Source organism: Anolis sagrei, chromosome 1 (genome assembly GCF_037176765.1).
Source record: "Anolis sagrei isolate rAnoSag1 chromosome 1, rAnoSag1.mat, whole genome shotgun sequence".
NCBI classification, from domain to species: domain Eukaryota; kingdom Metazoa; phylum Chordata; class Lepidosauria; order Squamata; family Dactyloidae; genus Anolis; species Anolis sagrei.
In genome coordinates, this window is record NC_090021.1 from 196791788 (window position 1) to 196818877 (window position 27090).

The window sequence follows — 27090 nt, forward strand, 5'->3', positions numbered from 1 at the left end:
TATATAAAGTAGGAAGGGCATGTATAGAAAACTATTCCTCCAGCTCTTCCCTCCGCCACCCCTCCTCTGGAGAAGCGACACTCAGCAGTAGCTACACATATTGAATTTTTGCAGTATCCCTCTGTTTCATGCTATCTCTTATTCCCATAAAACATATTTGTGAACATCTACTTGTACTTATGGAATGCTTGAGTGAATCATCTGGTAGCCTCTTCAGAACATCCTGTGTGAGAGTGCTTCCACATTGGGCATTTATTGTGCAAATGCCCTGCCTAACATATGTGTTTAGTTTTCTGGGGATCCATATAACATATTCCATTTGTAACTTTTCCCTGTTTCCTACCACTTTTTCTGTCTTTTTTCTTATCACTTATCTGCTGCATTCATTAAGGTGAAAAACCCAGAATAGACACACAGTAACTGTAACCCTGGAGTCCCCAGTGGCGCAGTGGGTTAAAGCACTGAGCTGCTGAGCTTGTTGATCGAAAGGTCGCAGGTTCGAATCCGGGGAGCGGCATGAGCTTCCGCTGTCAGCCCTAGCTTCTGCCAACCTAGCAGTTCGAAAACATGCAAATGTGAGTAGATCAATAGGTACTGCTCCGGCAGGAAGGTAACGGCGCTCCATGCAGTCATGCCGGCCACATGACCTTGGAGGTGTCTACGGACAACGCTAGCTCTTCGGCTTAGAAATGGAGATGAGCACCACACCCCAGAGTCAGACATGACTGGACTTAATGTCAGGGGACTACCTTTACCTTTACCTTTTTAACTGTAACCCTGTTAGTGAAATACTGTAGTATAATATCAGTGTATGCACTTTTTCATTTGTTATTACCTCGTTGCACAATGGCTCACAAAGTATAATAGACTTTTTCTGTTCCAGAGTGTTGTTCAAGTCAATTAGTGGGCAGGAGAGAGTAGTGGTCAAACAGCGACTGGCCATGGTTCGATAGCCAGGAAAAAATAAGAGTTGCACCCCTTCCAAATCTTCAGTGGGTTGCTGTTTTCCTGTTCTATTCCCTTGCAGAGACTCACCAGAGATCCAAGAGAACTATATATATTTTTTCCCTCCTGATAGCAGAACTGCAGCCTTTTATCAACCATGGTCACTAACTGGCCATGGAGGCATGCTTCAGTGCTGGAAATTAGGGGTGTGTGCATACCATTTTCAGTTCCCTTTTCAGCTCCTCCCCCCAAAATAAAGTTCCCAAAATCAGGAGGGGGGGTGCTATTTTCATTCTGGTAAAATTTGGTCCATTGGTGCCAATGGGGAACTTTAGAGACTTGTTTCTCCATCATTTTTAGGGCTATCAAGCCTGTTAAGTTTCAGAACATTTCACCAATCTGCTGATTTTTGGGGATTTTTTTAATTAACAGAACTTTTTTTAAAAAAAAACTACAAGAGGTAGTTTTGGGAATTGAAATCCCAACCATCACATGCCACAACCCCCTTGGAGAATGGGGGAGAATGGACACAGTCAACCAGGCCTGAGAACCAGAGAGAGAAAAACCCCAACTCCTTCAGAAGGAGCATAGAGGCTCCTTCAGTGCCCATACTGCACAAAGTGCTGCTCGTGATCCGTTCCAGTTTAAGCTTCTGATGAGTCCTGCCAGGTCTGTTTTTAGTGATCCGGCAGCTAGATTGCCAAATTTTCCCAAATTGCCAAATGGGATTTTGCACACTCCTACTGAAAATATCTGTTATACTGAGAACAGAAAAGGATTCTTTGCAGAAAGTGCAGCTTTTCACCCTACCAGTATGATATAAGATCTTGTCTCGTGCCTTTTGAATGGTATCACAAGCAGTTGTCAGTCTGCAAGCACCCCATATTGCCACATAGCATGTGAATCACTGGATCCCTGCTGTTGTAATCTTGAAGCAATAGCAAGGATAAGAGTTGCTCATGTTACTGTTTTCCCAGTTCCACCACAGGACATTTTCTCAGTATCCATGCAGGAATGCTGGTTGTGTTTGAATACAGTAATTGTGTAAAATTTAAATTGTCAATGGAGGCATCTGTTTGTTGTTCAGTGTTTCTTTTGCATTTCTATATATGTGAACATCTCCAAGATATTAGCTGGGAAATATGCAACCACCCCTGAAAGCTCACATTTAATATCTTGCCCTGTTTCTTGTTTTATAGGTGGGAAGGCAGCCCGAGTATGAGGCTAGCTGGTTTATGTATATGTACTTTGTCGTCTTCATCATATTTGGCTCATTCTTCACTTTGAATCTTTTCATTGGTGTCATCATTGATAATTTCAACCAACAAAAAAAGAAGATAAGTGTTCACATAATTCATCCATGCCTCATGTAGTGAGATTTTTCTCAGATAAAAGACTGAGTTGTCATGGTTATCATGTCCATTCAGTAGTGAACATGATAATTTCCTAGTGTCGTGGCATTTGGAAATGTTTGTCCCAAATAAAAAAATGTAAATATTTCATTTTCACGCATGGCTGCACAAAACCATTTGTGTATATGGATGCACATATGCATGTATTTTGGCTTGTTAGACAAAGAATGCTGGAAATCCATTTTAGATTTGCAAAGTTTTTCCATACTTTCTTACACATAAAAGCTGTAATCGATCTTACATTCAGTCAACATTATCACTGGCATCATAGTTAGTGTTATAGGAATGCCAACTGAGTGGAGTTCACCCACTTTCCTTTCACATAATCGTGGTGCGTGTCCACATCCTGATGTTAAAGACATGCTCATATCCCTTAACATTCTCTGGCCTGTGGAAAACATGGGCTGGGGACATTGCACCCAACCCATTTTAGCTCTCCAGAGCAGCCCTATGGGTGATTTTTAATAAATATGTTATGTTGTTGGCAGTTTTATTTTAGGTTTGGTTTTATCTTGAAAGGTGTGTGTGGAGGGGGGGATAGGCTCTGTGTCAGCTACATTACACGCAGAGCTGATTCGACTTCAGGCCTATCTAAGCACTTAAGCTAGTGCAAGGACAGAACTGTCCACAACAGTTTACATAGTCATCCCATATTCCCCAAACTTGGGTGGTCCAGGGACATGGCAGAGCACTTGCTATCTCCCTCCTGTTCTCATCATGGTGGCAGTCCACAGACACAACATAGCTAGTGGCCATCATCTGGAATGACATCAGCCGAGGCACAAAGGCAATTGGAGGAGAGAAAGGGAAAGAAGGGGACAATTCCTCCTTTCCTCCTCCCATGTGTCGCACTGGCGTTCCAGATGACAAGTGATGGCAACAAGCCTTGTCATGAACAGAGGACATTGCTATGACATGAACAGGATAAATAAAGGTGATAGTCCAGAGGTGCTGAACTTGTTACCACCACTGCTATGACCTGGTGGTAAAAACCATCCCAGGGCTGATCTGGAATTTGACATTCAGATTGGCCCTAGGATGGTATCCCATTATTCTATAGTATTGAGCCATGACAGTTGGAGTGGTGTCAAACTGCATTAATTCTACAGTGTAAATGCACTCTAAATCAATGAGTAAGTGGCATGGCTATTAGCATATTATCAATAGATTTTTTTAATGCTTCATTTTACATTTGTTCTACTTACACTGAAGGACACATGCCAATTAAATACCCACAACTACATCTATTTACAAAGATCTTTTTGAGCTCTTTGTTGTCACTTTTTGTTCTGACCCACCTGAAGTAATTCGATGTTGTCTGCATAGCCATTTCACTTGTTACTAGACTATAAGGTTAAAGGGATAGACCGAAAAGTCAAATAGTCAAAAACATGTCACTCAAATGTTAATGTTAAACTTGCAAAACTAATCTTAATTTTTTTCAGTTTGGGATTTTTTTCAGTGGAAAATATTCATGTCACCTTTTTTAAAAAAGTGTTTTGTGTACAGTTAATGGCATTTTCTGTGTGGAAAATAATGGTTCTGTGCAAAAATACCACTTTTGAATACTATTTGCAAATTTTTGTGCAGACTACAACACAAACTGTGGATATATTATCTAACATTTTTACAGCCGGAATCACTGGGGTGTTATGTGGTTTCCGGACTGTATAGCTGTGTTCTAGCAGTGTTTTCTCCTGATGTTTCTCCTGCATCTGTGGCTACATCTGTGGGTGGTATCTTCAGATCCTCTGAAGATGCCAGCCACAGATGCAGGAGAAGCATCAGGAGAAAATGCTTCTAGAACATCACCATACTACCCAAAAACCACAAAACACCCCAAGATAGTCTTTAAAAATATGTGATTCAAAACTGCTCTCTCATTAGGAAGAGTATTGGTAAAATTAGCTATAACTTCATTAGGAAGAAAATGATTTTAAAAATTACATCCCAAAAGAATGCTAACTTTGCTGAGAGGGTTGTTGTAGGTTTTTTGGACTGTATGGCCATGTTCTAGAAGCATTCTCTCCTGACGTTTTACCTGCATCTGTGGCAAGCATCCTCAGAGGTTGTGAGGTCAGATAAGAACCCCGTAATTCCGGCCATGAAAGCCTTCAACAATACTTTCCTGAGAGGCTTTGTCAAAAGGTCAAGTAAACAGAGTCTGTAGGGCCATCTATATCCACAGGCTTGACTACAGTCTACCTCTATATCTGTGAATTTAAATTTGTAACCAGATATTTTCTCCATCCTATACTTAGGAGGACAAGACATCTTTATGACTGAAGAACAAAAGAAATACTACAACGCCATGAAAAAACTGGGGAACAAGAAACCACAAAAACCTATACCTAGGCCAGCGGTAAGAAAATGTTCCCCTTTTGTACTTAAATGTGCAAACTGCATCATGTAGCTTGAAATGAGCAAACAAACACAAGCAGATTTTCTTCAAAGTCTGAAAACCAATTTAGCAAGCAATAACTTTCTATGTCCCCAGGAAATAACATCCCATTCTTTCTCTATCTTTTCATCTCTAGAATAAAGTCCAAGGATTAATTTTTGATTTTGTAACACGACAAGCTTTTGACATTGGCATCATGAGTCTTATCTGTCTCAATATGGTCACCATGATGGTGGAAACAGATGATGAAAATGAATCTAAGAAAACTATCTTGTACTGGATTAATGTGATTTTCATAGTCCTTTTCACTGGGGAGTTCCTCCTGAAGTTGATTGCACTCCGTTACTATTATTTCACTATTGGCTGGAATATATTTGACTTCGTCGTTGTCATACTCTCTATTATTGGTAAGAAATATTTCGATTTTAAGGCTCTTTTTACTAAGGAAAAATGTCCACTTAATAAACTCATTAAGCTTAAAGTCAATTTGATCCCTTTCAGTTTCAGTATTTAGTGGATATTCGTAGCACTATACAACCAGCCCTCGGTGTTCACTGGGATTGGGGGCAGAGGTCACCTGTGAATGTGAAAAATCAGAAATACTTGAATTAAAAAACCACTTGGAGAGTTGTTCCACATTTTGCTTCAGGAACATCTCTCTAGCAATTTCTTAATTTTCCAGCCTGACAGTGTGGTCAACGTCCACTGGAGGCTGAGCATAGAATTGCATTGGAGGACCTAAAGATTCCTAAAGAGCCAGTCTCTCTAAAAAAATCTCTTAAGTCCTCCAAAATGACTAGAGATTCCTAGAGAACATTTTAAATGAAATTCGTGAATATTCAAATCCACAGAGTCAAAACTGCAAATGTGGAGAGATGTCTGTACTTTAATAGGAACAGCATTGAATACCTTTCATGTAACTTCAGAAAAATCTGGAATGGCCAAGTGGGAGAGGATTTTGGTAAGCAAATGAGAGAAGAGGTAGAGAGAACCTTATGTAGCAGTAAGCTAAGAACAGACAAAAATACTTCATGCATAACCATCATATATAATGAACAATGCTAGTTTAGATTTCCTTAATAACAAACACGTTTAAAAAAAATATTCTATGTACTTGTGCAGCCAAATTAGTCAAAATGAGCATTGACATAATGCCGCAGTTATTGGATGCCAAGAAAAAACTCCATAGATTAACTCTACTTTTTTTTGAACCAGCACTGAGGTTTCGCTATGAAGTAATATTGTGTTGAGTTGTAGTGGCAGTGGAATACAACTCAGTACATTAAAAAGTTGTCCAACATTATAATCCAGGAGTGTTTTTAAAGATCTTGTCACCTCCCAGAAGTGCCAGAGATGCCTGCAAAAGCACTTTAAAGGGCAAATTCAAATACTGTACTCAGAGCTTGTACTTTTAAAGTAATTTATTGTTATTCCAAGATCCCCAAAGTAGTTCTTTCACATTAGAAGTAGTTTTCAAAATGCCATTTTTATCAACAAATGCTTTTTTTTATATGTAAATGACTATGGTCAAATTTTCTGCAGGACAAATGTCCATATACAGCTTTTTTTCTGCTCAGAAATATTTTCTATGAGGAATTAATATTTCTGCATTGAAATATGATTTTCCACATAGAAAATGTTCTTGTTTTTTGTTTTTTGGGTTGGTTTTTTTTGCAGACCAACCACTTGTGAATTTTGCACAGAAGACCTGAATAATCAATAGCTTTCAAACATGTGCTTTTACAGATTTTCTCACTGTAGGAAGAAAATTCTGTATCTCTTCAAAATTCACTGGTCACTTTTTTCTCTCACTGTTACCTCAACATCATCAAATGAACATAACCCAGTATTTAAGCTATATTCCTCCCCTGCTTAGTGAGACCATAACCCATAACTATAAAAATATACCCCATTAAGCCACATGGGAATGCAATAAGAAACTAAATACACATAAGTAGTTATTTATTTATACCCCATTCTATATTTTAGAAAACTTGGGTTAGCTTACAAACATCAAAAAATAGTTACAGGCAAACTCTGGTCAGTATTTTTAGGGGATAGTACCACTGTCTGGCCCTCATCCAATCTATTGTTCATTCCAGGCATATCGCTTATATGGGTGCCTTCCATCCATTCCTTAACTATATTGACCCATAATTTGATAAAGTTCTCCTAGACAAGGAATACTCAGATGTGACTTTATCAGTTCCTTCCTCTGAAATATAGACTTTTGCCCCTGTATCAATTGGCAGTCTCTCATCTGAGTACTAGCCAATATGATCTTGCTTAACTTCAAAGATCAGATGGGATCTGGTGCCTTTAGGGAATCCAGACCCCAAACAAAATCATTTGCCCCAGAAGTGAGAGAGACAGACGTGTCACCTGGCATTCTCTTCTAACTTTCTCACCAGGTATTTGATTACACCTCGAACATATTGAATTCATATGTAATAACATTATATTTTATCTTGCAATACATTTTTACAGGTATGTTCCTAGCAGAGCTCATTGAGAAATACTTTGTATCGCCCACCTTGTTTCGTGTGATCCGACTTGCCAGGATCGGTCGGATCCTGCGTCTCATCAAGGGGGCTAAAGGGATCCGCACCCTGCTCTTTGCCTTGATGATGTCTCTCCCTGCCTTGTTCAACATTGGCCTCCTCCTTTTCCTCGTCATGTTCATCTATGCTATATTTGGAATGTCCCAATTTGCCTATGTTAAAAAAGAAGTTGGGATTGATGACATGTTTAATTTTGAAACTTTTCCGAACAGCATGATCTGCCTCTTTCAAATTACTACCTCTGCTGGCTGGGCAGAGTTGTTATCACCCATTCTTAACAGTGGGCCACCAGACTGTGATCCTAACCTGGTTCACGCAGGGAGTTCAGTCAAAGGAGACTGCGGCAACCCTTCTGTTGGGATTTTCTTCTTTGTCAGCTATATCATCATATCTTTCTTGGTGGTCGTAAACATGTATATTGCTGTCATCCTGGAGAATTTCAGTGTTGCTACAGAAGAAAGTGCTGAGCCTTTAGATGAGGATGATTTTGAGATGTTCTATGAGGTCTGGGAAAAGTTTGATCCGGATGCCACCCAGTTCATAGAATACCACCAGCTATTTGATTTTGCTGCTTCTCTGGATCCTCCTCTTCTGATACCCAAACCAAACCATGTCCAACTTATAGCAATGGATCTGCCCATGGTAAGCGGGGACAGGATTCACTGCCTTGACATCTTGTTTGCCTTTACAAAGCGTGTTTTAGGAGAAAGCGAGGAAATGGATTTACTCAGAGTACAAATGGAAGAACGGTTTATGAAAGCTAACCCATCAAAGAAGTCCTATGAACCAATTACCACAACAATGAAACGAAAATTAGAGGAGGACTCTGCTAAAGTAATTCAAAGAGCATTCAGGTCTTACCAGTTGAGAAAGCCAGTACGCAATACAACTTTCATATATGATAATGACGATGGTTTTCCTGCCCAAAAGAACATGTTGGCTGATAAATTCAGTTTGAACTTGGCTTTGGAAAAAGCAGAACTGAGCTCTTCCTCCACAACATCGCCTCCTTCATATGACAGTGTGACAAAGACAGATAAATATGAACAAGAAAAGTCAGAAAAAGAAGAAAAAGATAAAGATTACAAGTACAGCAGAAATTATAAATAATTCTAACTGCAGCAATTTGTTTACAGCTTAAGGAAGAAGCACTACTCCCAGAGGAGCTGTGCTAAAAGTTTATGCCAAACTAACAATTTCTACATTTATCAAATGCACACATCTGTACATATGTGTGTATATATCTAGGAACAGTACCTGAAGAGCAATTGTCATCATACTGTCAAATGGATAGTACCATAAGAGACTAATGAGGGCAATGCCATTCTTCCTACTGTCTGGCACTAATGAAGAAAGATGCAGCAAATAGTTACAGACTGTCAGAATGCATCCATACATGTATATACATACGCCAACAAAATATCCCATGGCTGCAGCAATTGTTTCCACTTTGTGCATCTTGAACGGTTCTGTGTCCTTTTCGCCAGAGATCTGTTGACGTGCTCATATCTGTGTTTACAGATTACTATTTATTACTGTCTGGAGCAAAAGAAATGAAATGCTCCTTCCTCAGATATCTGTTTACATATGTTTCTTTCCTTTTGTCATTTTGTGAGCTTACCGAGCAGAAGCACACCAGAGCTTGGAAATGCGTCCATTAAAATTTAACCCACTGTCCTAATTCCATAACATTTTCTATCGTGATTTTAAAATTCATTATTTTACTTGTTAAATGGTAGTGGTGATAATTTCTTAAGAACAATCAAGGTTTCATGGTTTTAATACTTCGGGAAGCATTTTTTGGGGTGACATTTTTGGTATATTTAGTAATTTTGTGAAGTTTTCTTAAAGTAACAAGTTTAAAATAATGAATTTTCTTAACATTTTAATTAATGAATTTTCTTTGCCAATTTAATACTGTTTAATTTCATATGTTAGCATTAATGCTGATATTTCCAAGTTCCGAAACAGCATGAAATCTTGTCTTTACCACAGCAACTGGGTTCTGGAGAGGGAATGAGATGGCTGGAACAGACAAAAAAAGGAATAAAAATTAACTCCCCTGTTTTGGCAGGGACAGCCTTAATTAGCCCTCTTTTGTTTCACTTTTTCAGTTGTGCTTAAACATCTCAATTTCTCTCTACTTCCCCAACTTTTTCCCCTTTCCTCGATTGTTGCAATTGCTGCCAATTGAGTGCAATGTGCAAATTACCTCAGGTAGAGGAGTGGAAAAGACAGGATCCTGCCCTTCCCTATAGGCTCAGGTAAAAGCAAACTGCTGCAGCCTATCCTCATTAATAACCAGTGCCTTTGTGACCCCACTCTGATGTTTTTTGGTCACGTGTGTCCTGATTTTCACCTGTGAAATGTTGCAAGGTAAAGAACATTAGGAATGTAGTAGTCTATTTTGCAGTTGCCGTCTTGCTGAGACATTAAGGATCATAAAAGTTGCACAGTCTTGGTTCAATCTCATTATGGCCATTAAACAACACAAAACCTGCTCAGTCTTTTGGAGGTGAGGTATAAAACTTCCTTTGAAATCTAAGGAGCCTCATGGCACAATATATTCCAAGGATGGATTTCCATGGCACTTTTCCTTTCCAAAACTATCTGAGATAGTTAGATTGGCTCCACCAACTTTATTGAGTTGCTTATCAAAGTTTCACTGTGCTCTGCATTTTTTCTTTCCTTCAGGTCCTCAGACTCTTCAGTGTTGTAGATTTTTAGGAATCTCAAAAGGACCATGGGTTTAACTAATCCAGTATTGCCAACAGTGGCTGGAAGTGGTTGTCTCAATGGAGATGCCAGGGACTGTACCAAGGACCTTCTTTATGTAGAGCATGTATTTTACCACTACATTGTCCTGTCCAACTTGTACATGTATGCATTTAGACACTTAATAGAGAAAGAGACTGTTCTGATATTTTTCTTCAGAAGAGAAACAATTGGGCAAAGATACCTATGAGATATGATACGCAATGACACAGAAACCACTTTTTAACATTCCACACATGTTTTCTTGTAAGTTTTTGTACATGCAGGCACTACATTGGTCAGTGGTCTCTACACACGTCTTAAATTATAGCATTGTATCATGAACTATATATACTCTTTCTTATTGGGCAGGCAGTAAAGAGGTTTAAGTAGCTATAATCCCAAATACATAACAAATGTAACATTGAAATTGGAGGAAGACTTCTTTCCAAATAGCATTTTGTTGTTATTATTATTAATTACATCATTTAAATTCCACCCTTCTCACCCCAAAGGGGACTCAGGGCGGATCACAGAACACATACACGGCAAACATTCAGTGCCGTTAAACAGACAGGACAGACAACAGATAGAGGTATTATGTTGGCATTTTTCCCAACTTTGGCATCCTGGAGTTGTTCTCAATTCCGGCCACAGGGGGTGCTGTCATTCCATCATCTATGACATAGAGCCTTGATCACAGACTTCCTCCTTCCTTTGATCACCGGCATTTTCTGGTATTTCGTTTATAGTTACACAATGGAGGTAGTTCAACATTTCATAGTAGTTTAATGTAGATTTTTAAATACATATTTTAACGTACATATTCTTGTTTAAGAGGTTTTTCTTTGGCAAATCAAACTGAGTCCTGTGGCACCTTAAAACCAATATATCTGTAAGTTACTCTTTCTTTCACTCATGTGCAGACAAGAGCATGAAGACATGTACTTTATAATTGGTGCATGAAGAACAATAGAAACAAAGGAACAGAGTCGTAACTGTCTTTAGTTATCAGGGTTGTGTAACCAGAGGTATTGTAGGTATTTGTGTTTTGAAGCATCTGGACAAAGTTGTGCCTGCCTCTGCAATTTGTAGTGCATAAGTAAGCTTTAGTGGGGTGGATCCCCCTCCCATGTACACATGCATATTGTTCATGAATGATTGCTTCTTAAACCAAATCAACAAAATCACTGAACTGCATCTGTTGACAGTTTAATATGCCATCTTTGGTACATTTGTGAGGAAAATGTCTCAAACCTGGACAAGGATCACAACCCAATGATATAAATCCCTCCAGGATATGAAAAGGTTAAAAAAGAAGGAATACATTTGACCCCAGATGTTCTGTCACATAGGGGTCTAAAGAGAATGCCATCTAGGGAAAATGTGTAGATGTGTGTAGCTATTTAACTGTCATGAAACAACTCTTGGCCATTGTCATCCTTCTGCAAAAATATTTTGGTCTACATTGGCAACTGCTCTTAACAAAAATTAAAGTAGTATTGGTGTGCAAAGCAACAATTATCTGAGCACAAACTGGAAATGTCGCAGAATGTGCGAGGATTGTTTTCATTGCACTAACACTATAACATTCTTCACAGAAAAATGAAGCATGGGCTGTGTTTATTCGACAAATCTATAGATCTGCATGGAAACATTCCCCCTCATACTAGGATAAGGACTAATAAGCTCAAGTTTCCATCTCCTTTCTTGTTTATTTTCCTTCCTCACTTCTTTACACCCTTTAAAAAATAAAACAGAATTCTAGAATTCTAGTTATGTGTGTGTGGGAGAGGGAGACACACACTCAAAATATGGAAGCTTAGTGTTTTGCTATGAAAGTGGTTACTTTTATATTCCCAATTGTAACTTTGGCCAAATTGTTTTTCAAAAATATTTTGCATTGTTACCAAATTACCTTAAATTAACAAAATGATTGAGTGTTTTGTGCACTTACAAAAAAAATAGAAGTGGCAATAATTTAAGTGGGGAAGGTGAAAAGGAAGAGAGCTAGTAAAGAAAGGATATAAATGGAATAATGAAATACATCATTCTTGGAAGAGGCATTCCCCGTCTCTCACATATGGTAGGGATGCTTCTTTATGGGCCCTTCCAGGCAGGCCTTATATCCCAGGATCTGATTCCAGGTTTTCTGCTTTAAATTGGATTATATGAATCCCCACTGCCAGAAAATCTGGGATAAACAGAAAATCTTGTATCCGATCTTGGGATATAGGGTCTGTTTGGAAGGGCTCTAAGATTACTCCTTTTGGAAAACATGCAAGCATCAGTTAGGAAAGGGAAAGGTACTCATTGCTTCACAACTCATATGTAAACCTGACCAGTTAACCAACAAATTGGGTTGTTGTAGGTTTTTCGGGCTATATGGCCATGTTCTAGAAGCATTCTCTCCTGACGCTTCGCCTGCATCTATGGCAAGCATCCTCCTTCAACAATACATTAACCAACAAATTGTTTTAGACTTAGGTGGTTAATTAACTGAAGATTTATTTAAGTGGCAGCCCTACATGGAAACTTTCATTTTCATTAGATAATACTAGATCCATTTGCCATTTTCCCGGTTTTTCCCTTTTCTTGGAAAATATAACTTTTGGAAGCAGACTCTGTATACACAAAGCTGTTCACATTCCACACTATTTTTGACAGCACAGCTTGGAATTCATTTGGTGCACCAACTTGGGTGATTTCCTGTTATTAGAAGAATAGATTGCCCATTGGTTTAATTTGCTCTGCTACACCTTTACATTGTGTATTGTATTCTATGACAGAAAGAAAACATTTGTGGAGAGTTATATTTGTCTGATGCTTCTTTTTGTCATTTTCAGTGACTTTGCATGGTGCAAAACTATAACAAGAAAGGTGTGCTCTAGCCCAATGAAATTGGTTTTAAGATGTACTTTTATACAACTTTTTATATAAAGCGCATTTTATATTACCTTTTAAGTACCCTTATTTGATCAGTTTGCAGTTATAATGCAAATTTCAATTTCAGTCTTGGCTCTACCTGTTTCTTTGGGTGTGTATATTTTATATCACATTATACTATTTAATACAATGGGATGGGAGACCAGATTGTTCCTGTGAAGATATTTGACACTTTTTGGATCTTATTACTATTTGAAGAGAAAACAGATGAACAAATCTGAGTATAAAATTGGGGACTATGTGTCACTTGTATCGCTCTGCATGGAATGATTGTTGTTAGTGACAAAACAACACAGCATCCCTTTTTGTCGTTGTTGCTCACCGGACACTGCTAGCATTAAATATTGGCCTCCTAATGCACTGGCCCCTTTGCCTGCTGCAGTATTTTACTAACATTAAACCTTCTTGATCATTAGAGCTGTCATATGTTTGACCAGCAGCCAGATAATTATATAATCTGTAATTATGTTTCCTCTTTCCACCAAAACAAAGATGTCACATTAAAAGCAATGGTATCAGGGTGTTTTGAGTTTTGTTTGTTTCTTAAGAAAGGGAAAAGGTGAAATTATTCTTTTATTTTTGCCTAGTAATATATATTGAATTGCATGAAGAAAAAATATTTTAGCAGAAATAACTATGAACGATAATACCTTTACAACAAGTCAAAAGAATAAAGCTATTAATTTTTATCTTCTGTACGGATCCATTTTGTGATTCTACTGTCTTAAGATGTAATGCTCATTCTTTCAGGGGAGGGAGATCGGCAAACAAAATTGTTTTAAAAGTCCACATAGGGCGCATTTACAATGTAGAATTGATGCAGTTCGACACCACTTTAACTGCCATGGCTCAATGCAATAGAATCATGGGAAGAGGGGTTGAAATTTAGGTTTCTAGACTTCTCTACCTCACTAAACTAACAATCCCAGGAGTCCAGTACATTGAACCACAGCAGTTCATGTGGCGTCAAACTGCATTAATTCTAGAGTGGACACATCTGCATGGAACCTTTATCTCAGGGTGACTTAAGAGTGTTGGATTCAGGATTGAACCAGAATGATTTTGACTACCAGCCTCCCAGCCACTGCAGAGGTGGAAAGGAGCCCTGATTTTCATCTCATGAAGACATCTGCAACTTCTTTTTCCTGCAGTGTGTGATCATCTGAGAGAGAAACTGAACCTGCAGAGCATGGTCACCTTCCAAAACTTAAAGGCGTTTGTAGTTTATGGGCAGCTGTATGACCTGTGGTGGGACCCACTTGGTGCTCTGCCTCTGAGAAATTAGGACTTCAATCTGAAGTTTACTCTTCTGGGATTAGGTGAGTCTACACCTAATCCTAGAAGAGTCTTTTCTTGACAGAGCAATGCATCCAGTCTTTTAAAGGAAAATCACAATTCTAGAAGGTTTCTAGAAGTTAAATCCCTTCAGAACAAGGTGCATATTCTCTGTGCCTTGTTTGTGTCCAGTTGAGCAAAGGACTGCTTGAGGTGCATGCAGCCCAAAGATCACTTGTTCACTACCCAGAACTACCACCACCAGTTCTGTTAAAACTTGGTGGTCCTTAACTGCCTGATTCAGATACCTCAGAACTAGTGAAAATCTCCCTGAGAAGCTGTTGAGGGATCAATAGTAGTTGCCATTCATCATGCCTACATTGAGGCTGGATCTACATTGCCCTATATCCCAGGAACCAATCCCAGATTATCTGGCAGTGTAGACTCACCAGTTCAAAGCAGATAATCTGGGATCAGATCCTGGGATGTAGGTCAGTGTAGATCCAGCCTCAATGTAGGCATGATGAATGGCAACTGCTACTGATCCCTCAACAGCTTCTCAGGGAGATTTTCATTACTTCTCCTGTCCACCGGTTTTGGGTTTTTTTCTCTTTTCTTCCTTCTCTTCACTCCTGTTCTTTAATTTGTCCATGGACCTTATCACAATAAATAAAGAATTTACCATGAATCTTGGTGACTCAATGGGAGTCTGACCTGGGTCATAGAGAACCCATTGCCCCATGCCTTCATCACCCAGCTTCTCCCTCACCTCATGGGGGAAGCGTTCTCCACCTGGCTTCCCCCCATTATTGCCAATGCAGCATGGGAAGCCTCCCATGTGGCCGTAGTGCCAGTGTACACTGATTCCTCTTCACATTTGCAACAGACCCCCACCAGAAGTAGATGTATATTGTGGGATGGCGCCAGCGGTCTGTGGCAAAAGTGAAGAGGAAGTGGCGTACAATTTGCCCATCTGATGAGATCGCATGACCCCTCTTCTTTTCACGTTACAAAATTTATCATGACATCCTCCGATAACAAAAATATATGCCAGTCTCCTCTTTTTTACTTTGCCAGAATCCTACTTGCATTCTTCTCCCATTCCTAGATCCCTATCAAGATGTGAGATGGAAATGCATGCATATTTTGGATACAATTGTTAACACAAAACATTGTTCATATCATTTCTTATCTCAGAATGGATATTCTTGTAGCAAAATGTGAACCTAAAGAAATACATTTCCAACCTAGGCTGACTCTATACTGCACAAACATCACTTTAACAGCCCTGGCTCAATACAATGGGATCCTGGAATGTGTAGTTTTGTAAGCATTGGTACTTTTTGGGAGAGAAGACTAACAACTGCATTAATTTTATCATGTAGATGTATCCCTAGTCTTTCTGAGGTTTGCTTTCAACATCAAGGACTAGTTAAGGCAGGGGTCCTCAAACTACGGCCCGGGGGCCAGATATGGTCCTCCAAGGTCATTTACCCGGCCCTTGCTCAGGGTCAACCTAAGTCTGAAACAACTTGAAAACACACAACAATAACAATCCTATCTCATCAGCCAAAAGCGGGCCCACACTTCCCATTGAAATACTAATAAATTTATATTTGTTAAAATTGTTCTTCATTTTAATTATTGTATAGTTTTTAAGTGTTTTTTAACTACAAATAAGATATATGCAGTGTGCATATGAATTCATTTATGTTTTTTTAAATTATAATCTGGCTCTCCAACAGTTTGAGGGACTGTGACCTGACACTCTCTTTAAAAACTTTGAGGACCCCTGAGTTAAAGGAAGGTAAGATTCAACATCACAGCACTAGTTTGGAAATATTTCTTTGGCCTACTTGTCTAGCCTCTGAGGATTTGCCTTCAAGACAACTTTAGCTCTCAGCCTCAAGATCTGCTCATTTTTGTCTACTACTTCCCTTAACAATCTTAACAATCCATGACTGCTGTGATTGTCCATAGATCATCTTAGAATTAGAGACTTGCTAACAGTGTTATATACATGCACACACAAAAAGACTCATTAGGTGTCAAGCATGGTATAGGAGTAACGTGATTAGAAATGCTGCCAGTAAATGGTAATTGTTAAATATTATTTACCAGTCCATATAAGCTATTAGTGGAGCTTCACCAGAAGGCCCATTAGTAATATCTCAGATCAACTATTTAACAGCATATCTTTGGACATAACTGTCTGAGAGTAAGTTGCCATAGGTCCAAAGGAGGGATAAAAAATAAAGCAAATACATATTCGTCAGGGATTCAAAAATATGGTGGATTTCAACCCAAATTGCCGTGTTAATATTTGCCTATGTTAGTCTTCTATCGCCAAGTGCAGTTTTTTTCTCCAAAGGCCAAGAATTAATTGGAAGCTTTTGACCTCTCTAAAATGCCATCTTTTGGGGTTCATTCATGAATATGGTGGGAAATCACAGCCATCACTTTATTTATAATTAGCTGGTGAAAAATGTATGAGTTTTCCATGCATCAATGCAAGAACAGACCACAATGTGCTAAAATGGCAGCTGCTCGGGCGATTGTATGCCGGTAGAGGGAAGTGCCAGATAAAAATAACACAAACTAGTGCTCAGAGCCAACTTCTAAGGACCCAGGTGTATTGGCTGCTGCATACCATAAAGCTGACTAAATTGCTCTCGCTGTAGAGTGCATCAAGAAAGAAATATCGGGCTTGAAAGTACATTAGGAAAAGCCTCACTGTAGCCAAGGCTTCATGCAGGACCAGAATTAATAATGGCTGGCAAAGCTCTGCATTATTAACAGCATTTTTGAGAGAGGAAAGAGAGAGGTGCGTTGCTGTTTTCATCCTCTCATCACACTGCTTTATTTCAGTGATGTAGGTAGGTAGGCTCTTAAATGTTACTTTCACACACACAGCAAATGTGCTGCACACATGATCCCATAGTGAAGAAAAGTCATTGCAGTATTACACAGGTCCACCCCCAGTGGTACTCTAAGAAAGCAGATCACACTGCAGTGCAACCCAAGCAAAGTAGACTGCGACATATTCTCATCTCTGGAGAAGAGGGCGAAATCACATGCAGACTCACATGTTCCCTGCTGTATGAGGAGCAATAGACAAAAACACGGAACGGGGCTTCACAGAACCCCAAAACTTTCACAGCCTGCATTCATTTTCCCTATTCCATTTATGCAGCAAAATAGATTGGACTAACTCAAGAAATATGTCGAAGCTACATTTTATGGACTTTTTATTTATTTCCATGTTAATCTCCTCAAAGCTCAACAGATGTCAACATGTAAGAGAATGGCTAACATTCTGTTGTTGACATGCAGGAGTAGGTTGTACAGTGCATTAGAAATAGCATTTGTGTACATTCCAAAACAATTGTATCCAATTAATAGGAATATAAGTAGAGTTATGCATGTGAAACTCTTGTGCATGTAGTAGCTCAGCACTTGAATTCTCATTGCAGTTGCACTGCAAAATGTCAGCAATATCTGTTGATCATCTATCCACATACATTGTGTTGTGATGGTATTTTGTATAGGGATTGTGTAATGTAGTTATGCCAGTGAATACTTACAGTTTTCTGAAGCAATGTAACAATTTGGCCAAAGTTTGAGGGAAACATATTGGGAAGGTGCAATATATGCTGGGATTTGGTTCTAGCCACACACCATGGATACCAAAAGTTCCATGGATGACCAAGTCGGTTCCAGCCCAGTTTACCTGTCAGAATGTATATCACCCTATGAAACATCTTGGAGTTTAGGATTGTCTGGAGAAGCCCTGCTCTCAGTCCCACCTTCTCAGGCACGATTGGTGGAAATGAGAGACAAGGCCTTCTCAGTGGTGGCCCCTCAACTGTGGAGCTCCCTCTCCAGCAGTATTAGATTAGCCCCCTCTCTCCTGACCTTCAGAAAGAGAGTGAAAACATGGCTTTGGGATCAAGCCTTTGGTGAATAACACACTGCAATTTATGCATTTGGAATTATGTACAATGACTACCAAAATGACCTGGACTATGATTGTGAATATCGTGGTTTATAGTAGTAATTGTAATGTTTTAAATGTTTTAATTTTTTCTCATCTTGTTTTTATTTTAATGAAAATATTTATTTAATTGTATATTGGAAGTATATCATTTTTAAGACACTGAATTATTGCCTATACTGTAAGCCGCCTTGAGTCCCAAGAAAGGTGGGATATAAATATAGAAAATAAAATAAATAATAAATAAATAAGTCCTATTATATCCAATTACAAAGTAACATGACATTCTTTATATAAAATGGTATGCAACCCAAACAAATGCTGATGACAGCCTGAAGATCTGTGACATGAGAAAACGCTATAGCAAGATATATCTACACACCTGCTCAACACACAGTAAAACCAAGTCTTGTTTCTTGGATATTTTAACAATATTTTTGAGCCGTGGTTGGTTGAATCCATGGACACAGAACCTGTGGATATGGAGGGGCAACCATCATATTTCTCACAGGATTTGCACACAGCTTTTACTTCCATTACAAATGAAGAGGATATAATTAAAAGTCTGAAATCTTAGTAAGCTTTGAAACTTTGTGTTAAAAATCATCTGCTAAAACACTCTTATCACCATAGCACAAACTTGTTTATTGCTAATGTGAATGTTGATTGAATATACAAGGAGTCTGTACTCTTTCCTTGGGGGACTGCCAAAGGAAATGATATTAATGAAAATGCCTTAGTTAGACATTTGCAGAAGAGGTTCCTAGGCAAAAAGCCATGGACACGGATCGGAAGCTTGGCTACATAGCCAGCTTTGTCACAGTGATGCAGACTTTTCCATAATGGGAGAGTGAAACAAAAGGTATGAACAGAGAAAAATGATGGCATCCGTAGTGACAAGATTCCTTGGAAGAGGGAAGTTGGCAGAAATGGCAGAACTGGATTCCGAGCAGAATTTGGTAACCACCAAATTAATGCATCGCACAGATCAGACCATTGCTGGTCACACCATTCGGCAGAGTGAGTCAAATGCCCAAGTGGGAAGATGCTGGAGCAGGAAACAGTGGTTGCTCCTCAACTATTCCTCCTGGGACCCTGAGCCATCCTCTTCTTTTGGAGAAAGTGCTCTCTGTGTTACACTTATCCTCTTGCACTTCCTAACCTAGACTGCTGCCCTCAAATGTGGTAAAGGGCTCTCCCCCTTCACCAATGTGTGAATAATGAAACTGTAAGCCTGGCTGGATTCTCCATGTAGAATGAAAGAAAGGGTGGATCCTGCTCTTTGCCTCAAGCAGCACTTTGACTTGAGTCAACCATGGGTCAGGCAGGCAATAAATCAGGTAAAACAGTCAAATGCCTGAGAGGGAAAGTGATAAAGCGGTTTTCTCATGTGAACAATCTGATTATAGAAAACAGCAGGGTTTTTTCCTATTTTCAATTCATACCATTCAAAAAGCCCATATATCCATGAGGGTTCTGTCTTAAGACGATTGAATTAGTATTGTATCACTTAAAAAAAAAGTCTTAGAAGTAGTGCTATGCGAAGAAGAAGAAAAGAACTGTGCATTGCTATCTGCTGAAATTTGGGAAAGATAATGAAAAACATTGCCGTCATGTGTGTAAACACAACCAGAACTTCAATTATTCAGCGTAGCTTCTAAATCTCTGGAATAATTTTGGTCTCCTGTTGGCTTCCTTGTGTGCCCTTTGGAACTAGTTTCCCCACACTGCTAGAACTGGTCCAGTTTTCTTGATGTCATGCATACCATTTGCATAAAGAATGCAGCCGACCCATCGTGTACATGGGTTCTGTATCCACAGATTCAAGCATCCACAGCTTGAATAATATTCTAAGAAGCAAACCTTGATGTTGCCATTGTATATAATGGGACTAGAGCATCCACAAATTTTGGTATCAATGCGAGATCCTGGAACCAAACCTCAGTGGATGTCAAGGTCCCAATGCATCCAGGTAAACAGAGAGAAATATATTTTGATCCACAGTGATTTCTCCTCATTATAGTCAAACTACAAACCATTGCTGAAAACCATGTCAAGGTAGTTCCCCAAAATTAATGGCACATGTAGTGGGGAGAGCTAGGAAAGTCATTGAGACCAATGCAGGAGACACCTTCCTGCCTCAGACATAATCCTCATGTTATTGGTTTTGGGGGAAAACTCCAATTGGGGTCTATCCTTTTGTGTGTCCATCTACATTTTACAAAAGCCAACAGCTAGGCAGGTAGGATGATTTTCACTGGGATTGCATCTGAAGAGAGTATGGTTCCGGTGAAAATCTGCCCTCTACTCCACTATAAATTATATTATACCTTTCATTTTTGTTTATCTGGTTTAATAAATGATTAAATAAACAAGAAACTTGGTGTGGATCCCTTTGGGGCACTAATCAGTACTGTGTGTAGTTTAGTCCCAAGAGAACTTACCTAGAGGACTTCAATGAGCTCAATGAAATAATGGCCATGATGGTTGAGTAGTTACCTAATTAAGCCACAGAGTGCTTTCCACCAGGTTGGAGGATTAAGACACTCTCTTCTTGCCAAAGGTGTCAGAGAGGTTCTCCATTACTATTTGGATCCTTGCCCTGTTTCCGAGAAGTGCCAAGGAAATCTGATTTGTGATGATAAAATAAAGTGTCATCTGCCTTTTCAGAAATGCTAGCACAATTAAAGCAAGAGTTTTGGGACTCATACACAGAGGTAGAAAGAGAGAGAGAGTTAAACTGATATCATCTGCAAAACCTTCTTGGCCCACTTACTTTGCGTGTACTGTAAAAAAGCAGAGGATTGGTTCTTTTCATACTAAGAGTTGATCACTAGCTGCAACAGATATTATCCAGTGTTATACACAAAAGCAACTGTTAATTTATTTTTAACTCGTCAAAGGGTTGCTGCCGATGTTACAGTTGTAAGGTGATCATAAGAGTAACTTTTTTGCTGTGTTCCATCATATGCCATAATTGTGTCCCTAATGCCTATGCAATTTGAAACACTTGAGCAAACTTCTCTAATGTTAACATGGCTGGTTCTGCTTTCATATTGTTCTTCCTCTTCCACTTTTGCAATGTTATGAATTTAGGTTTTGCTGGACATTTTTCAACCAGAAGAACACAATTTTATTTCAATTAAGCACCTGTTTCATTGGTATTATTTCCTTAATCTACAAGGGTTATCTGGAAAGTAAGGTTATAAGATGTTTTTAAAATACAAAGAATGAAGGTATTTTAATAAAACTTACATGGATTTTAGCATAAGCATTAGATTATTTTTCCACATAATCACCATTCAGTTCAATACATTTTGTCATCTGTGGGATGAGTTTTTGATGCCTGTGTCATAGAAGTTTCCCTCTGCCTTTTTCAGCTAGTGTGTCACTTTGATGTTCACCTCGTCATTGTCAGAAAAGTGTTTTCCACCAAGGTGTTCCTTCAATTTAGTGAACAGATGATAGTCACTGGGTGTAAGATTGGGGCTGTGAGAGGGGTAGCTTAAAACATCCCAATCAAATGAAGTCAACAACTCTTACTTTGCATGAGTGGACACATTGTCATGAATGAGACTACCGCCATCAGCAACCCACGACGTTTGTTTTGGATGGCTCTACAAAGTTTCTTCATGGTCTCACAATATATTCCATTCCCATTTTGTCACATGCTCTCCATAAACTGAAATGATTTCGTGATGAATCACAGTGGCGTTCATGCCCTTAGCATTTAGGTAGTGTATTACAGCACAAACTTCACACTTGGAGGGAAACAGAATGAGGATGCTCATCTCTAACCTTCACCACAATGCCAGTCGATGAGCTACTGACAACTGGCACTGCTCATTCACTTCCCTGGATTCCCACTACATGGCAAGATACCAACTTCCTCTGCAAAAATTCCCAGTGAGAGCTATGTGCCTTGTAATCTTACTTTCCCGATAATCCTCATACTTCTTAAACATATTTGGAAATGTGACAGCAGCTTCTCTATTGGCAAATGTAGCCTCTGCAGTCAGTTTAATATCTTTCAGTCCATACCTATCCCTAGATCATTGCAACAATTCATTGCCTGAAGTAAATGGCTTGCTCCTCACATATAACTGAATTACTTAACATGAACTCATTTAATACACATTCTTATTGTATACAGACAATGAGTTTGCCTGCACATATGTATGGCAATGGTTCTCAATTAAAGGAGAGGGAGAGAGAAAACAAGATCAGGCCTTAAATTGTTAAGCTATGAATTCACTTTGCAAACAATACTTCTGCAAATTCTTCTGCAAGTGACTGCTACTTTTCATCTCCAGTCCCCTCCTGTCTGCCGGATCTATTTGGGGTCTTCCTGCTGCCAATATAGGATATCCAGGAAGGGAAGAGCAATAGAGAATTTGTGGGGAAATGGGAGACTAAATGCAGTTTTCAGCTCAGATTACCGACACAATTTACAATCTGGATTCCTGATTATGCTGGCGGTTTTCTTGGCAATAAGAACCAGTTCTGCAGAGCTGTTGCAAACCAGAAGACCATTGATCTCAGATCTATACTGAACGGAGCCAAGAGGGACTGGAAAAATTAGAAAGCTACAATGTGGTTTTCTTGGGGAGGACATGAAGCACTTAATCATCAAGAAAGGCACAATTGTCAAGGATGTTTTAGGCTATTTCCATCCATCCACGTTATTGCAAGAAATGACTGATTTTGCAAATGTGCATTGGGGAAGAAGCGGGGGAACACATTTCCAATTTGTGATTATCTATTTTCACCTAGAAGGAAAAATTCTTTGCTTCCAAAATCCATCAGTGTTTTATACATAGCTTGTAAGTAGAATTGAAACTACTTACATGAAATCTAGATTTCAGGTTCAGATTATGTTTATACTCTTCTGGTCATGTAGAAACTGAGAGATGTAGGACAATATTCAGGTCTGTTCAGGAAATGATGGGGAAAAATGGGATGACATACATCTCCCACACTTTTCTGGGAGTAGGGTCTTTTTTGTTTTGTTTGGAAGATGAGTAAGGGAAACTGTGGATATCAAAACTATGGACAAGGGGTTTGTACTGTACTAGACATTTGGAAAACAAGTCTTAATACTTCTTTCCTCTCATGTTTATTTTTCATAAGTATGTACATTGCTTCTTCTTGTTGTAAGTCCCCTTAAGGAGAAGGGGTGGGATGTAAATAAAGCATTATTATTATTTGAAACATAACAAGATGAGTCCACAGGAAACAAGACCACTCTGCTGGCTGTTGTATTGGATCACACGTCAGACACTTTCCAAGTGTCTAGGACTGTGTGATGTATCGGCAAATAATGTGTGCAGATCCCAGTAAGGTGGTATTTTGCAGCTGACAGATGGTAATTTTGTCAGCGCCGATTGTGTTTAAGTGCAGGCCAATATCTTTAGGCACTGCACCCGGTGTGCCAATCACCACTGGGACCACCTTTACTGGCTTGTGCCAGAGTCTTTGCAGTTCGATCTTTAAATCCTCATACTGTGTCAGTTTTCCAATCATTTCTCTTCAATCCTGCTGTTGCCTGGGATTGCAACATCGACAATCCATACTTTGTTTTTTAACATAATTGTGAGGTCAAGAGTATTGTATTTGTGGCACAAGTTCCAATGAATCATCTGAGCAACAGTGTTATGCCTCCGCTTGAAGTCTGTCTGCATGATCTTCTTGCATTATTATTATTATTATTATTATTATTATTATTATTATTTCTACATGGATACCAAAATTCATAGATGCCCAAGTCTCATTATATAAAATGTCAGAGTAAAATGGTGGCCCTTGCATAAGTGGTAAAATCAAACTTTGATTTTTGTTTTGTTTTTTGACAGGGGAGCTGTGGGGAATATTTTCAAAATGTCGATGGATACAAAATCTGTACATATGAAGAGCCAACAGTAAACATATTTGGTCTTTGCAAAAATTATCTAAATGAAATCTTGGATTCAAACAAGATTTCTATGTTGGCAGCATTCAATATAGAGTAGCAGTGTCCATAGGGCATGGAAGATATATAAATCTTCATAGAAACAATTAGATAGTCCCTACATTTGATGTCACACAAGAATGGGAAAGAGTAAGTTCTTACACTGACGGCAGAAATGGGGATCAAGGAAATCCCTCACTCTTTCTTAAACACTGTGGAGAAATTTACATTTGGTAGGTTAAGGAGTAGAAACCCAACATTTGGTTACAGTAGTGGTATTTCCTTACCAGAACCCCTTCCCCCCAAATTTGGTGGCAAAAGGGTTTGAGAAACCCCCGAGAGCACAGGGAGACTCAGATTGAAGCAGGAGGTGCAAATTGAGGATCTCATAATCTACAGCAGGGGTCCCCAAACTAAGGCCCGGGGGCCGGATGCGGCCCTCCAAGGTCATTTACCTGGCCCTCCTTCAGGGTCAACCTAGTCTGAAATGACTTGAAAGCACATAACGACAACAACAATCCTATCTCATCAGCCAAAAGCAGGCCCACATTTCCCATTGAAATACTAATAAGTTTATATTTGATAAAATTGTTCCTCATTTTAATTATTGTATTGATTTTAGGGTTTTTTTACACTACAAATAAGATATGTGCAGCGTGCATAGGAATTCATTCATATTTTTTTTCAAATTATAATCCGGCCCTCCAACAGTTTGAGGGACTGTGACCTGGCCCTCTGTTTAAAAAGTTTGTGGACCCCTGATCTACAGTGTACATCTTTCAGATACTTTGCTACAGCAATTCACAGTCAGATTCATTGGGCAATAAGACTTCTACTCTTCCTGCCACCTTCCTAGCATCTCTATACAACCTCCTATTTTGCTTTCTCTTTCAGAAAATAGTGTACCTATTGATCTTCCACATTTCCACATTTCTGTTCTTTGTTGTCATTTAAAACTCAAGTAGATTTCAGAGGGGGTTTTTTGGTGGGGGGGGGGGTGCACTCTGTTTAACCCATGCTTCTCAATAGCTCTGACAGGAAGAATTGAAAAAGGAGATGAATGAAATGTAATTTTATTCTGTTATTCACTCTTGTATCTTTTGTTCTGCCAAGGAAATCAAGATTATTGTCTTCATACTGTCATATATCAGAACAGAAAAATATCTATTCAATATCTTTCCCATATTTATATCCTAGAGTTTTGTGCATTTCCAGAAATTTTGGTAGGACTTATTGAACACTAAGCTCAATACAGATTTTATCAATATAAAATTCAATATAAGTAGAAGTATTGCTCATGAAGAAGAAGAAGCATGTATTGTCTTTAAATGATGCAAACATGTGTCATGATGTCAGGACCAGCATTGGATAAGACTCTGTCAGAGCACCACAACCTCATAGATAGACTGAGACTAATGACATTTAAGCAACTGCAATGAACAATCCTAGAACAGAACCTTAAAAGTTGTCCAGTGTAGAGGTACAGACAGACGTACCTTCCAACTAGAGACTGCCCACAATCACTTGTAGGATTCCAGCAACAGAAGTAGTAATAAACAGTCCAGGAATAGAAATAACATTTCTATTTTTGGACTGTACTACTTCTGTAGTAATGGTGAAGCTAGAAGGCCTTTTGAGCCCAGAACCATAAAGCTAAGCTGACTTCCATTCTGGAACTTACTTCTGCTCCAGAAAAAAAAAACTTTGCTGTTGCTTGGAAATTGCTAGTATAGCATGACCTTCCACACAGTTCTGGTTTCTTGCTCTAATATGGGAGTCCTGGTCAGTGGTGCTTAGGGGCTTCCATGTCAGTAGGGCACTGAATCTGTTAGGAGAGTATAGTAGAGAATACCATACGCTAGGAAGAACCATAAATATCACACTCAAAGAGCAAGGCCAGTAGTTACAATTAAAAATGCTTTATTCAAAAGAACTACATTACTGATAGGAAAGAAAACTGGGAATCCTACCTCTAGCTAGTCTAACCTCAATTGGTGAGAACAAAATAATGGAAAATTCCAGGATGGGGGATGGAGACTTGAGTAAGGGGAGTTGCCCTAAGAATATCAGTCTAAACATCAAAGGTGGGGGAAGGACAGATGGTGAGAGAGGTGAGTCAGGGATGGGTTTCCCTATCAATTTTCTAAACCATGTCTACTGCTCTTTCAATTTCCCATTAGGAGTGTTGCTTTCTTATCTAGAACATTGTTCATTGCTCCTTAGATTTCAGTACGGTCTTTAAAGGTGTTATTTAAGGTGTTGAACAAAAAAAAACAGATCCAGAACTCTAGACACTACCTTTAAATTTCACACTAAAATCCAAAGTGGATTTGCTATTCCACTGGTTGCCACAAAGATTAAGAGGCAGCTCTGCTACCTTGCTGAAGACCTGTCTTCTCCTACAAAGCAGCCCCTCTGGTCTCATTGATGACTCAGGAAATCCAAGCCACACAGATCCCTAAACACGATACTGTATATAGTAGGCACCTATAATATGAGTACATGTGCTCATTTGTAATCTCAAATGAGCACATGGAAAAGCACATCAACTCAGACATTCTCCAGTGTCACCTATGAAATACTTGGAACTTCTATCAATTGCTGTGAAAAATTCTCCCTTTTTCAACTGTAGAATACCACAAATTACTAAATGCAGTATGAGTTGACTACCAAACACTGCTGACCCTAAACACTATCACGGCAATCAAAAGATAAATTCCACAATTGTAAATAAAACAGCAACATAGTTGCAAATCCAACAAGTAGGCTTGAAATATTCATTTTTCAGTAGCCATGTGCCATGCAAAATATTGAAAACCATTAAGAATTACAATGGACCCAGCTTCCAGATTCTT

At 39.0% G+C, this 27090-nt stretch overlaps 1 protein-coding gene and 1 long non-coding RNA gene across 2 annotated transcripts in view; one reads left to right on the forward strand and one right to left on the reverse strand.

Annotated features, from left to right (window-relative positions):
- The window catches only part of LOC132776565 (sodium channel protein type 2 subunit alpha-like), a 63428-nt gene extending 49739 nt beyond the window's left edge, over positions 1–13689 (forward strand). The window contains exons 24-27 of the mRNA XM_067471939.1: positions 2145–2286; positions 4619–4719; positions 4895–5165; positions 7246–13689. Of these exons, the coding sequence (XP_067328040.1) occupies positions 2145–2286; positions 4619–4719; positions 4895–5165; positions 7246–8429 (1698 nt within the window). The 3' untranslated portion in view covers positions 8430–13689. The remainder of the gene's footprint in view (positions 1–2144; positions 2287–4618; positions 4720–4894; positions 5166–7245) is intronic.
- The window catches only part of LOC132776573 (uncharacterized), a 44983-nt gene that overhangs the window by 11761 nt on the left and 6132 nt on the right, over positions 1–27090 (reverse strand). Inside the window, exon 2 of the long non-coding RNA XR_010910340.1 lies at positions 7292–7471. This is a non-coding gene — a long non-coding RNA (uncharacterized lncRNA). The remainder of the gene's footprint in view (positions 1–7291; positions 7472–27090) is intronic.